The sequence below is a fragment of the Electrophorus electricus genome, chromosome 5 (assembly GCF_041902795.1).
Source record: "Electrophorus electricus isolate QZ-2024a chromosome 5, ASM4190279v1, whole genome shotgun sequence".
NCBI classification, from domain to species: Eukaryota; Metazoa; Chordata; class Actinopteri; order Gymnotiformes; family Gymnotidae; genus Electrophorus; species Electrophorus electricus.
The window spans coordinates 9,060,293-9,075,055 of record NC_137501.1 but is presented as its reverse complement, the minus strand read 5'-3'; the positions used below and the strand labels follow the sequence as shown (position 1 = coordinate 9,075,055).

Sequence of the window (14,763 nt, the reverse complement as noted above, 5' to 3'; positions counted from 1 at the left end):
CTTGGGTTTATGAGAAAAATGTGGACTTACACGCTTACGTGCACACACACACACACACACACACACACACACACACACACACACACACACACACACACACACACACACACACACACACACCATTATAGAAGCTGCTGCAGTGGTGTAAGGGTCACTCACCTCCAGAGTCCTCATTTAACCCCACACCCCCATTGTGTTACTATTCTTTCCCTTAAGCCAGTCTGAAAGCGTCTCCGTTTTCAGTCCCTGTGGTAGGTACCCTTAGGACATAGGGAGCTACATTTCAAATATGCCATTGTCAAATATTGTCAAAATGCATATGGCCTGTGAAAATATTCTTTGAACAGTTCTATGAAACAACATTTAATCAGATATTTCCTCTGATATAAATGTAGTCGTAAAGGATTCATTCTTCTTGGGAAGGGTTTTGATAGCCATATAATGGCTACACATAGCACTACATCAGTTACTTTGTATGAATTAGATTTTTCCATCATCATGGTGAGTATAGGAATGAATAGTGTTTTTAAAATGTGAATTGTTGTGAAAATTTGTGAAAACTGGCTGTTGGACAATAAAACTGCCAATGCACTACCAATGCACGCACAATTACATAGAAAAACCCCTTACAACACATGCACAAAGTGCTGTATTTGTGTCAGGATATTAGAAAAGAACAAAGAAGCAGGGAAAGGACAAGAAAAAGCTCTGCGTCCCGCAGGCAATCAAACAAAGTCAACAAGCATTGACAACGAATCCCACTCAAGATGCTTGAAACAACATTACAGGTAGGTGCGATCCATCTAACCAGACAGAAAAATTTGTCTATTTGTCAGCCTTTAAAATGCCAGCCGCCTTCCATCGACACCTCGACGGCCAGTCCCCATCACTGACCGGGCAGACTAACCCAACAAAACGCAATCTCACTTCGCAAAAACCTTCATCTGATTGCATTGCAATTCATCACAACGAGGCTGCGAGCGACTCGGCATGTTTGCATTTATCCCTGTGAAACCAGGTGTGCCAAAAGCAGATGTCCGAAAGGGATGAAAGGGAGACGGGCCTGTCTAAAGACAGGCCTCAAATGAAATGAAAAGGCACGGAGCATTCAAAGAGATCAGGGTGAAGTAGTAAAAGTCTATCACTTTGATCACTTAACTCTGCATGATTCAATGGCACACAGAATGTGAGTGTGCCTTTGTGGGGCAGAAAAAGGCTTGCATTCCTAATCAGTGTTCCTGTCAAGCACAAACAAACAAATCTATACCAAAAAACATTTGAGACATTCACCAATGCGTAGGCAGTTCACTTAATCACAGCTTAGGTATGGTTTTGCAATTTGAACAAAAACCACAGACACGATATCAACATTAAAGAACAGGCTCAGAAGTGTTCATGAAGTCACAGTCTTGTCTGCACAAAACCGGCACTGATTATGATTATAATTTCACTGCAATATCTTCCAGAGAGCTGCAGATACAATGGCTTCTTCAGTTTTAAGGTATGGGAGGCCAGGACATGTGTGTTGATGGGGAAATTATCTGGTTGCCAGAGCAACAGGCCAAACCAGTGCCGCTGTCTTGTGTGGTGGGCAAAACAGAGAATGTTTTGGTTTGTTATTGAAGAAGGAAGGACTGGAATAAGAGCAATAATTTAAAGGTTGGAGGAAAAAAAACGCAGAGGCAGGCCTGGTCTGGATCATCCTTCCCTCAAGCTACCCTTCACATTTCTGATATCTGTCTCTGTGGTATTCACAGAAGGAGCCATGTTTGAAAATGTAACAGCACTTACAATGGAGAGTACTACGGATAACCACAGTCAAGGACTCTCCAGAATTTCCTCAGTAATCTCGTCAACTATGACTGACAGCCATGCAGTTTACAGCACTTACAATTACATTCATAATGAGCGTATCCGTCAATCCCCCAGGAGGAATCCTCAAATTTATTAAATTATTCTTGTACACGGAGTCCACAAAAAATAGGAATGTAAATCATTATCTTCTTGGAACTTGAAAAACCAGTTGCAAGACGTGCTCCATGTGTGAACGGGCTTGACTTTGACATTTATGGCAACTCTTGGCAACAAGAACAAACTCCGATGGAATTTTCTTTTCTCAGCTTTTGCTTTCCCTTCCAGGGTTCAGGGCACATGTAATGGAGGGGATGTTAATGTTCAGCAAATAAAAAGAAAGAAAACGGTTACAACTGGCGAAATGACACAAGCCACAGTTTCAAGGGAAAGTCCTACCGGAGGCCTCCAATAAGGATTGCCAGTAATCCTGTGGGACATGGGTGTCTCTAGAGTGCAATATTTATTACATACATTGTGAAAATGGATGAGCATGCTTAATCTCTGGGCCCTCTATCTTTAAGGGTATAACAGACATGATTGATCTGAGCTCTTAAACTTGTTGCTTACTGTGGACAAAAGCCCTGTATGCCTTTAATTGCATGCTAAGCACAGATACAAATAAAAACAGAGTACTCCAACAATACACATTAGAGGGATACATTGAAGTACATGTGTTGGTCAAAACAGTAGGGAGGAAACAGCATTAACAAAAAGATCAACTGTACAACCTCAAAATGACTCAAGATCTTACTTTGCTGAAAGGTTTGCTAAACTACATATCTCATTGTTAAAACTAATATAAATATGTCAGCTGTAAAAAAAACAAAGAAAACTCAGACTTTACAGATCATGCATGTTTACTTTCCCAGTTAATGTTCCACATCACTGACTTTATCACCCTAAAGTAGACATCAATATTAGAGAAAGTCATCTCCCTTTAGTGGTAGTGAAAGGGTAAGAAACATTAGCTCAAAAATAAATGAGAATGATTGCTGACTCAATCCGTTAGACTGCCTTGATTTGTAATAGCTTTCAAAATTCAAAGTGCTGTCAAAATACTCATTTCAGGAATCAAAGCACTGTGCCGTGCTGATATGCCAGGTGAATGGCTCAAGTGACTAAAGTGTTCCAAAGGATTAGCCATATAGCCAAAGACAAGACAGCAAGGTCACTTAGCTGAGTGCTGCCACAATCAATCAGCATCATTTTAAACATGCCTGATGTAAGTACATGCTTAATAATGTATTTCTTAAATTCATTCACCGGGCCAAGTAGGCCTAAATTTCACGAAGCCCAAGAAAGTACAAAAGAGGACAAAGTGCAAATGGGATTAGAGACCTGTCTGCCACATAAACACAAAATGCAAACACACTTCACTCAGGGCTGTCGGTTTAGTGCTGGGAATGGACTGCAAGACAAAACAGCGAAGAGTTCTTGGGCAAACAAGACCAGAGCCAATCCAAGGAAGAAGAAAGCTCTGACTCGTTTGTTTGCTGGAGTACTTGCCAAACGTGATGTTTGCCAATGGCAAGTTACCCTACTGGGCTGGTTACAAAGTAACTGGATGCTATTTCCTTTAAGAAACACAAGTTTGAAGGGTGTCATATAAGTGGGAAGGTTTCTTGTGTGATCAATGGGCCAGAAGGTGGTCAGCGCCCACAGTTCAGGAGATTCTAAAAGCTCATCTGAATAAGAGCCATGTGAGATCATTTGTAAATCAGTAAATCCCTGGTTATAAGTTTGGTTATTAACATTGCAACATTATGCCAATTGCATGTTTATATATAAATTAAATATCACCTTAACTGCAGCACTTCTGAACTAAAGGAAGGGCCATGATTTTTCAAGGTCAGCTCTTAAAATGTGCCTAAATTATCTAATCTAATTTCTAAATTAGGTTTTTGCAACTATTTAGATAGGAGTATGACACTAAAAGAAATATACAATTTAAGATTATGCTTAATTCTCATGTGCACCAAAACACTATCAGTCATTCCAATTTCACGAAAGCCTGCAAAACAATGAAAAACAGACAGTTTGGAAATGTTATCCCTTATTATCACATGCCCCCAATAAAAACTCATTTAAGTCTTTTCAGGAGGCCTCTGTTTGGACAGTTCTATTCAAAAAGTGTCCTAGATTTTGATTGCTTACTTGCAATGCCAAGAATTTGTACCCCGGAGCACGAGTGATATATTTGGATGTGGCATACCATGTTGCAGCATACACTGCAGTACAGAAAGGGCAAGTACTGCTTTACAAGGCGCTTTTAATAACAGTCTCCTGGGTCAGGGTGTCTCTACTACAGTCAATTAGACCCTGTCATTACATTTAGCTAACTCTCTTTACAAACACCTCTGGAATTTTTTTATTCACGCCGGTGCTTTTGCTCTTTAGAGGCTCACACTAGAGGTGTCAAAGGATGTATATCCATCTCAAATAATTCTGCTTCTGTTGAGAGAAAAAACAAAAACAAAACTTTTTTATTAAAGTGCTGAGGGCCCAGAAAACGATGCATCACATATGTTGCTAAACACCACCAGACACATCTGTCAACAGGGCTGCAGTTTAACCAACTTAAGATGAACTTCACATGACTCTCAAAGACAGTATACTTGATCCGAAGAGGTCTTGGGAGGTCAGTGAATCCTTGGAAACACAATGAACTCGTCCTACAGAAAATCAGTCGGTCCCGCAGTTATAAAACAGAGCCTCAGGCAGAAATACCCAGTGGAAAACCTCCCTAAAAGGTCTCTTCATATTTACCTACATATGTAAACATGTTCATTTTATGGCTATAAAGGGATGCTTGAGGTCTTTACTAATGCCCAAATCTTTGTTTGTTTGTTTTTTTTTTACCCCACCTGGTAGAATTTGGCTCCTACTCCAGGTGTTTGGGCAGCCTTTCCTTTGAACTCCAAAGGGCCTCTTCCTGAATGAGCGTGAGCACGTCTCCACCTGTCCAACTCCATCACTCCCACCCCACCCCACCCCCGTTCTTTCTTTCACAGGAGACGCCATGCTCTAGAGCACTGTAAGCACATACCACTGGTCGCCAAATCCTATAGGTTATCGGAAAGGGAACAGAGGGGCGGACCTGTTGTGGTGTATTTACACCAGTTCTAAGTTTTAGTGCTTGGACTTTGTAAAGACTGGGATTTGTCATTACCCACCATTACAACCTGGTGATGCCTATACTGATTTGAAACTCGAGCCTTGTTTTTTTTTTTTTCCTTTTCAAAAGAAGCTGCCAGTAACCTTTGAACCTTCGATTCCTACAAAACCAGCAACCTAAGAGGTGTGTGATGGATTTTACACTCTTGCATTTTGCCTGGACTTCAAGGTCAAGAGGAACAGGTGGGAAAGTGTCTGCAAGCAATATTTGGAAAATTGCGAATATCAGTCAGACATGACATTCTCAGAAGCAATCACTTTTCATTACTGTTCATTCAGGAAAAACACAAAGAGCTTATCAGACACCCAAGGTCTTTACTGAAAAAACTCATTTGCTACTGAAACAAATCCTGAACAACGTGTTTCTAAGCAGGGCCCCCACTGAAACAATGAACCATTTTTCAAATGTTACAGTCTGTCCCTTCTCTCTGCTACATTAACATTAACAATGCCTGCTGGCATTCATTATTTATGAGGCACTTCTGTTCATCTACATCCCCAGTAGCAGTTAGTTCTGTTCTGATTGAGGCGGTACCGTGATCATGTACTCCTGAATTATTGACAAGTCCAGCTCAGGCAAATAGGGCAAAATTATGACTTAAAGATAGGATAACGTTCAGGAGAAGAAGCTTGAACCAGATAAAGCAACCAGATTAAGGCAAATATGAACAGACATATCCATACATACCGCCACCAGCACACCTTGATAGACACATGCTCCTGCAGATGTGGGATTGAGGGAAGTGGAGTGGAAAAGAAACAGTATGTCAGGGTTAAGATGTCTTAAAAGATTTATAAATAACTTAACTATTCAGTGGTGGAGAGTACAGTGCTCATCAACAAGATGCAGCCCTTTACTACAAATGGCTTTAAAAGAGTTTGAGGTTGTTTTCTTGACTGGCACTTGTACTGGAATATTTGGCATGAATGCTATTTGATGAATAATGAAATATGTCTGCAGCGTGTTGCATAATGTCCGTGTTTTACTGTAGCTACTTAGTCATTACAGGGGCTAGTTACAATTCAGTGCTACTTTATTCGATGCAGCCTGTGGTTTCTAAAGCTTATCAACCCAGTCCATCAGCTTTACAGCATAGTCACTATGGATAACTCAGCCTATAAATTGTTTATTATTTTCATTTATGAAGCATGTTGGCAAATAAAGCATTAGACCAAGGAAACACTGAACATTAAGAGAAGTAAATTATTTTAGTGTCCGCCAAACCCATCCCCCAAATTCCAATGAACAAGGACCAGTAAACACAACCTACACCTGTTTTTCTTCTCTCTTTTTGGCAGCAGGAGGAATTTAGATATAAATTAACACAATACGGTCTATTCCGTTGTTCAGAATTGATTTGCAAGTGATTTGCTGCATAATCGTTCAGGTAGTGCTTGGTATTTGTGGTAGTAATATTTATTTCGAAAGTTAAAGATAGTAAGACTGGTGCAGTCACGCTTCAAGATCAAAGTTTTACGCACAGTGCCTCTCTTTCAAGGCACACGAATCCGAATTTTAGGTTTGTTTACAAAAATCCTTGTATGCGGAACTGGTTAATAAGTAGCTCTGCAGTTTAGGATTTACATCTCCACGATCTGAGATATAAATTGTATTCCCCGCCAAGTATCCGTTACACTTTCCTGGGTGCAGTGTAACAATGTGTTTGTTGTGGATTGTGCTCAAACGATGCGCGACAATTTCATTCATAAGGAAACTCAGGGCATATATTGGCGAATGGGACTTCTAATGCGAGTAGGATCATGCTATCAGGACAAACGCAGTTAAACAATTTAATATAGCACAATAAACCATTGTAAATACGCTCTCCGATTCTAAATTGTATGCTTTAAAATTGTATTAAAAGGCATCTGCTTCATCATAGCGCATAAGATTTTAATCCTGAGGAAAACATTTAACGCATGGAAATACCATTTTTACTTTCTAAATACATTAAATCAAACACAACTTTTGCTGAACTAGCGAGTTTTTTCTATTTTGCCGATTTAACAATCTCCATGGCATGAAGTTATTAGAAAGCAAAAACTGTTCACACTAACCTTGGGCTCCTGGCGAGGCTGTGCCAAGTACAACACCAACGGCAATGAGGATCCACTCAAAACCCATAATCACTTTAGGAAATGTTGGTTCTTAAATCCAGCGTGAATAAAATGCTCTATGATCGTCCTAGCTCATATACAATCTAGAACTCTCGTCACTCATCATGGGTTTCTTTTACATCGGCGCACAATGGGGCTCGTATGAAACAAAAAAGTAGAAAAGCTCCCAAGTCTTGCCGATATCCCGCGAGTGATCGAATCGAGAAGAGACGCAGCCCCGTGCGAGCGCGCTCCAACTTCATCTACGAAACTTCCAAAATGACCGCGACTCCCACACGAAAATCTTTGAATTTAAGAGGACGGTCTCAGAGACGAAAATCGCTCGTTTTGGTGGTAATTACAGTGGGCGAGCACACTTGTTCACACAGATGCCTTTAGAGACTGCTGCTCAAAGTTAGTCATTGGTGAGCTCAAGGATTCTATCTGCAGTCTAAGAGCGAAGGGACGCCCCCTGTATCCTGCACAATGGACCTTATAACTAAGACGAAAGTAAAAGAACACACCGTAGGCCTGCGAGTGGATCAGTAGCAATGGAAATCTTTCACGACCAAACGGATTGAAACCAAATATATTAAGGTTTACGTTTTTAAGGCGTGTGCATATTGGTACTAGAATTTTATTTGTGAAAATTGCTTTAAGATGAAAGGTAACCCAATTAATATATTGTTAAATGCCATGTGCCTTTTAATAGAGGCATATATATTTATATTAGTCATTTACCCTATGCAGATATTTAAGGTGATAACCGGCTTTAAAATGTTAATAGTGGTATAGGTCAACGCCTACTTGTAATTTACAGCTTACTCCTCTAAAAGGTGCATTGAGCCTCAAATGTTCCACGCCAGCTAGTTCAAATGTGTAGTTTTGCTTACATTTGTTTCCAAATTTAGAGAGGAATTTCGGTAGCCTACGGAGCTAGATTCTGCTGGATTATCAGACGACTTAGGTTATTCCGTTTAGGATTTTGTCCGTTCATTCAGTCTGTACCTATGGTATATACGAGTAGCAATTGAGGTTTTTTAGTCAACAGTTAGCATTTGACAACTCATTCCTCGTCAGTATTCTTAGAATCGCCTCGCTTGGGGCATCTCAGGTGAACAAGCGATGGGAGCAATACTGCCATCTGGTGTTAGCAGCCAATGCAAACTAAAACTGTCAACGTCTCCGATGCCACCCGACCTATAAAGTAAATGCGATTTGAAGCAGATTGCCGCTGAATAAGAGTGTTCCACGTAATCCTTCACATAGAACGAATATCACCCACCTGAGCGATCTTAATCTCCCCCGCTATACAATAAAACCCATGATTATAAAACATTCCATACTCCAGATATTTTATTAGACTATATATCGTTACACAATGGAAATACACCCGGGATCGATCTGTCAGGCCTCCTTCACGTCCTCCTGTGGTAAAAACGCTTCACATTTGAGCCACAGTCCTTCACTCATCTTAGTGCTTGCGATGATCCTGTCAATCAGTGGGCCTGAACAGAGGACAAAAAGACAAGATCAAGATGTTGCTTGAAATAAAATCAAATATCCAAATCAATGGGTTTTGATGGGATGATGGAGGGATTAAAGAAAGGAAAGAAGGTTTAGATACATTCAGTATGGATTATTCTTTTCTTTTTAGTACTTCTGACGAGCATTTGAATCTTTGTACCAAGTTGGACAGATTTAGCTTCAAATTTTCGCACATCACATTAGTGGGGTTGAAGGGCCGATGCAGGAACGAAGGCGAGGACAGCGGATTTAGACAGGCGAGCACTTTCCGCATGCAAGGCGGTTGAGGGCTTTGGGTGAGCAATGACATTTTCCCACCAAGTTTGCTGGCTCTACCGTGAAAATTTAGGGAGCATCAAAAATCATTTCCTGGGGCAATGAAGGGATGAAAGAAAGGACATCAGAATTCAGCGGGAAATAAAAAATGGAAAAAAGAAGGGAAGAAAAACAAATGGGTATGTAGTTAAGAGAAGCCAGGCCTACTACACACACTGCACCAGTGGTTCCCGCTCTCCATCAATAGGAGCAAGAAGACAACAAGAAACGGGGGCTGAAACAGGAGTCGAAGTCTGTGCTTTAAAAAAAGGGGAAAAAAAAGTGAGGGAGCAGGGAGAGCAAGAAAAGAGGGAGAGCAGTGTGAAAAGCCCAGGGCTTCTTTCTCACACACACTCAGAATCTTTCCACGGCAGGCTAGTAGGTTTTAGCTTGACGGCTGTCAAAATAGCAGTGCGGTTTGAGGAAGAAAAGAAAAAACTGGCCCATGTAAGTCTATGGGGGGAAAAATGGATAAATGGAGGCAGAAAAAAGTAGACGTAGTCAAGTTAGGCAACCAAAGAGAACAAGCAACCCAACTGGGCATAGAGCAAAGGTTTCTGGGCAGTTTAAAGCTGTTTATAGGGGAAATGGGAGATTATATCCAATATTTCAATGTAATTTATGTGTTATTTCTATGAACTTGCTTAAATTCCCGAAGCTACGTGAAGCACTCCTCTAATGCCAAACTGCACAGTAATACAGAGCAACGGTCATGTCAGTGAGAAGACCTTCTCACCAAACTCCGCTGGCTTGTGGGCGACAACGTCTTTAATGATGGTCCGCATGTTGTCTAGGATGTGTTCCTTTGGCATGTCCAGCTGTCCAAAAACAATTTCACATTGCATGATTCATTTTGCAAAAATGAAACTGCAATAAAAAAACAAACAAAAAAACCACACTAATCGATTCTTGCTGGGTTTTTATCAAACATGATCTTCTGTAAACTAATATTTATATAAATCAGGAAATCCCTTCAGAAATGACACAGAAATGTGTTACTGCATCCAATTGCCATGTGACTGCCTTAACTGAGTTAGATACTGCTGCAAATCATTTGCAAACATCAGAACTGAACAACAGCCCTAAAACCAGAGAGAAGCCCAAGATTCAGCATCTCCCTGTTGTAATTTCACCATGCTGAAACCTAATAACACAGGGTTCCGCTTATATTCACCGTTGCAGTCTGAGTGACGATATAGGAGTCCCGCTCTACCAAGTACTCATGCCCTGTCTTAAACAACGCCAGCATTTCAGGAATGTTCACGCCCACTGTGCCTGAAACAACAGGAACAATACATTAATATATTACAATACATTTTAAATATATATATATATATATATATATATATATATATATATATATATATATATATATATATATATAATACACATATATATCTTATATATTCATATAAGATTAAATTAGTAATTTGTCATCATTTCCTCCAGAAAACCATTACAGTTTAAGGAATATACTGACCCCTTTTGCTCTTGGGGTATTTCTTCCTCAGTTTATTTTTCAGTGGCAGGATCTTTGTAACCATGTCTGGAACAGCCAAGTAAAAGTCTGCTGTGATTCTGTCTTCCAAAATCTAAAATCAAATTTGATTGTGAAGAAAAGAGAAATGCAACATGTCACCAATTTATTATCACATTTGGCAGTTGTTACTCTACATGTGTGTACATGCACATTTTAATGTAAAAGTACTTACTCTACATATGTGTACATGCACGTTTTAGTGTAAAAGTACTTACTCTACATATGTGTACATGCACGTTTTAATGTAAAAGTACTTACTCTACATATGTGTACATGCACTTTTTAATGTAAAAGTACTTACTCTACATATGTGTATATGCACTTTTTAATGTAAAAGTACTTACTCTACATATGTGAACATGCACATTTTAATGTAAAAGTACTTACTCTACATATGTGAACATGTACCTTTTAATGTAAAAGTACTTACTCTACATATGTGAACATGTACTTTTTAAATGTAAACGTACTTAACCGCTTGCCCGAGCAGCAGCCCAACCTCACCTTCTCTATAAGATCGACACCTCCTACAATGGCTGCCCCATTCTCTGTTGCCACTCTGGCTTCCTCTGGATTCTAAAAAAGAGGTCATACCATCCCTAGTGGTTTTAAAGTCCACGCACAGAGACACAGAGAATCATAAAGCATGTTTAAATCCACATGCAACAAAACAAGGCTTGTGATGAGCAACGCCTGCAGTTCACAAGGAAACTCACCTCTGTGAAAACCAGTATTTTGTTGATGTCCTTTTTGAAGGGATGAGGTAAATGGACAGTGCTGACAAAAGGGTCTATTTTCTTCTAAAAATGTAAAAAGGAAGAAAAATATTAAACCTTTCATTACAATTTCCTATATGATGATGACCACAGTTCATCATTTCTCATTGACAGAGTTAATGGATTTTTGCCAATATGGAAACAAAATGAGAATCTACACTTTAAATCAAAAAGTATCTTTGAGAATTCTATAAATGCAAAATCTATTCCACATTTCACACCCAAGGTTACCTCCTCTGGCAAATTAAATGAACAACAGAAAAATTTAAAAGTCACCCAATTGGGGACAGAGTCATTAATCTCATTGTAAATAACACAATCCTGTACCCTATGAGCCAAGTAGATAGAACTTTTCAAATCATCATCTGATAAATGACAAAAAAAATGACTGCATCTCTGTTCAGACAATTATTCCGAATGATATAAAACTTCAATAACACTTGGTTCAGGCCATCAGACTAATGGAACTGACATCAGAAAGTTAATAACACAATGATCTGCCCCTCACCCAAACGCACGCCCCAATTAAAACCTTTTATTAAAACACCCTCCCTCCATAGGTTATCCTTCTATGCACATTCCATTTGTACATACGAAATAACTGACAGGAATGGAGTATGGCCTCTTTTATTAAAAAGTATATAAACTTGTTATTGCAGCCTGATTTAAATGTATCACAAATTTGCTTATTACAGAGCCTTGGGGTAGTCAAAGATCCCCCCCCCCCCCCCCCCAAAAAAAACAGTTATTTTAGAGAGAGTCATTAGCATACAAACACAGTTTAACCCAAGTACATTTCTTACAGCAGCATCAGCTTATACAAGAACTGTACTGGACCTTTTTCTCTAGTTTCATATCCAGTTGCAGGTCGAGGAAAACAGGCTGATCTTCAGGCGTGAAATCCAGCTTCTGAAAGGTCTTAAGCATGTCGACAGCCACCTCTGGCTCATAGACCTGTCTGGGGTAGTACCTCACCAAATACACATCGTCCACTGGCGCCCAGGCCGTGAGTCCGTAGGGCTTATGCCGACTCGTGTCATTGATCTTCTGTTTCTGCAGCAGCTTCTTCTTCTCCTCCTGCTCTTTTGAATCCTTTGTTGGAACCTTTTCATCCTTTTTCTGTTTCCTAGCTGGCCTGCAGAAAAGAAAGGATGGACCAACACAATGTGTTTGTTAATTATACCCCACAATTTTAGTATATTAAGAATAGATACTACAGCTCTCTCTCTATTATATTTATGTATATAAAAGATGATTCCAGGTGAGTAACTGCAGTGTATGGTAGTAAGAGATGTAGATGTAGTAAAAATTGTAGTAAAGTGCACAGAGTTTCCAAGGAAACAGAAACTTTGCTTGCACAGCTAATGAAGAAACATTTTGTTTCTCTGGAAACTCTCTGTACTTTACTACAGTTTTACATCTCCTACTACAGTACACTGCAGTTACTCACCTGGAATCTTCTTTAGATTTATATATAGAATAGAATCATTTATTGTCTACAGCGTACACAGTCTTCGGTCACCCGTGACATTAAAAAATACTGTAAATGTGCTGTTTGTGTGCTGGAAGCAGGAAAAATGGGCAAGCAGAGCAAGCTGAACAACTATAATAAGGCCAAAATTATGACGTCCAGAAACTGGGTCAGAATGGCACATCTTGTGAGGTGTTCCCAATATATGGTGGTTAGTAATACCTACCAATAGTGATCCAAGGAAGGACGACCAGTGAACCAGTGACAAGGTCATGGACTCAGTGATGTGTGTAGGAAACAAAGGCTAGCCTGTCTGATCTGACTCCCACAGAAGAGCTACTGTAGCAGTAACTGTAGTTATTGAGCTACTTTTGGCTATGATATACAGGATTACTGACAGATTACTGCAGATCCGTCAAAGTGCACAAGCTCATCCCTGTCCACTGCCTAAAGCGCATACAATGAGCATGCGGGTCCTGGCATTCATACGGATGTAACATTGTACACTCCGATTTCCCCCTGATATTCCCTAAAGGCAGTGGTCTCTTTCAGCAGGATATTGTGCCCTGCCACACTGCAAAAATTCTTCACAAACATGACAAAGTCCAAGGTCTTGACTTGGCCTCCAAATTCCCCAGATCTCAAGCCGATAGAGTATCTATGGGATTTGCTGGAAAGAAAAACAAGTCTGATCCATTGAGGCCCCACCTCACAACTTGCAGGATTAAAGGATCTGCTGCTAACTTCTTGGTGCCAGACACCACAGGACACCTTCACAGGTCTTGTGAAGTCCATGCCTTAATGGCTCAAAGCTGTTTTGACAGCACAGTGGCGACCTACACAATGTTAGTATCTGTGTATAGTGATTGAACCTAGTTATAGAGTGGTGTTTATGATCTTAAAAACACAAAAGGTGAAATACATACACAAAAAAAATTAAAGTAGTGGAAATTTGCAAAATATGTTATGGACACATCAGGTCTTCATCCAGTGTGTGTATGAGGTGAAAGTGTGCATGTCTCATGTTCTCTGTTGATTATAAAAACTGACAAACCTTTGGGTAAGCATGTTTGTAAGTCTGTTACATATCACCCCTATGAACATGGTTGGTCTGCACATGCCATGTGATGCCACAAAAAAAGGAATTAAATATATAACGTTAGCTTACTTAGCTGCAGCAGCATAGGTCCTCATGGGGTGATGTCTGGGTGCATTGTGGGACGCGCATACAGAAGTTGGAACTCTAGCGATGAAGAGTTGTCTCTGGCATTCAGCGAATACTGCGTGACACAGCATGCAGACGTTACAGTAAGTCTTGAGTGATTTGACTTAAAAGACCGACCTAATAAGGCATTGTGGTCATAAGTTCGTAAAAGTATGGCTACAGATATTTTGATGTGCATAGACATCGTAATGACAGGCATGCCTAATTTACTAAAGAATTACTATTAATCTGTCTGTATGGTAACTGTAGTCGCTGACTAACGCGTAATTCTAGCTCTGCACTGGGCAATTAACAGGAGGAGACCAGCTAACCTGGCAAGCTGTCTTGTTTGAACGGTGTTACTAGTTAGCCAGCCAGCCGCTAACATTACTGTAGTCAGGTAGACTCCAAATATTTTCTAAGAGAAACTGCCGACCAGATCATTAACACCAGACGGATCATTCCAATTAACTGGAAATGTGTTCTCGTTAATATCTAAAATATTACGGTATTTACGGTTTTATTAGGACATCGTAGACAATAAATAAAATTTGTTAAACTGACCTCTCAGTAGGTTCCTTGAGGAGGCAGCCATATTTACACACTTCTCTAGCTATAATAATTTCCGTGTTGCTACACAAAATCTACTTAAAGTTCCGAGCCACTTGTATAGCCGGTAAAATGACGCTGAACTGAGAATTTGTTCACTTCCATTTAGCTAATCATTTTTATTTATATGCATTTTCAGGACTAGAAATATTCCTCGAAATATTCTATATAATAAGGACCAAAAAACAAAAACTGG

General features: G+C 39.8%; 2 protein-coding genes across 4 annotated transcripts in view; both read right to left on the bottom strand.

Moving 5' to 3' along the window:
• Positions 1 to 7,607, bottom strand: part of fras1 (Fraser extracellular matrix complex subunit 1) — a 92,137-nt gene extending 84,530 nt beyond the window's left edge. For all 3 annotated transcript variants that reach the window (XM_027029021.3, XM_035529625.2, XM_035529626.2), the window contains exons 1-2: positions 7,087 to 7,607; positions 5,717 to 5,748 (exon numbers count right to left, since the gene is read on the bottom strand). In XM_027029021.3, coding sequence (XP_026884822.3) covers positions 5,717 to 5,748; positions 7,087 to 7,153 — 99 coding nt within the window. In that variant the 5' untranslated portion in view covers positions 7,154 to 7,607. The remainder of the gene's footprint in view (positions 1 to 5,716; positions 5,749 to 7,086) is intronic.
• An 856-nt stretch (positions 7,608 to 8,463) lies between these two features.
• Positions 8,464 to 14,570, bottom strand: mrpl1 (mitochondrial ribosomal protein L1). Its single transcript, XM_035529806.2, has 9 exons — positions 14,523 to 14,570; positions 13,923 to 14,034; positions 12,121 to 12,418; positions 11,224 to 11,307; positions 11,012 to 11,083; positions 10,448 to 10,559; positions 10,142 to 10,242; positions 9,704 to 9,785; positions 8,464 to 8,633 (listed from the first exon to the last, which is right to left on the bottom strand). The coding sequence occupies exons 1-9, from the start codon at positions 14,551 to 14,553 to the stop codon at positions 8,533 to 8,535; spliced, it is 993 nt and encodes a 330-aa protein (XP_035385699.1). The 5' UTR covers positions 14,554 to 14,570; the 3' UTR covers positions 8,464 to 8,532.
• Positions 14,571 to 14,763: the final 193 nt, after the last annotated feature.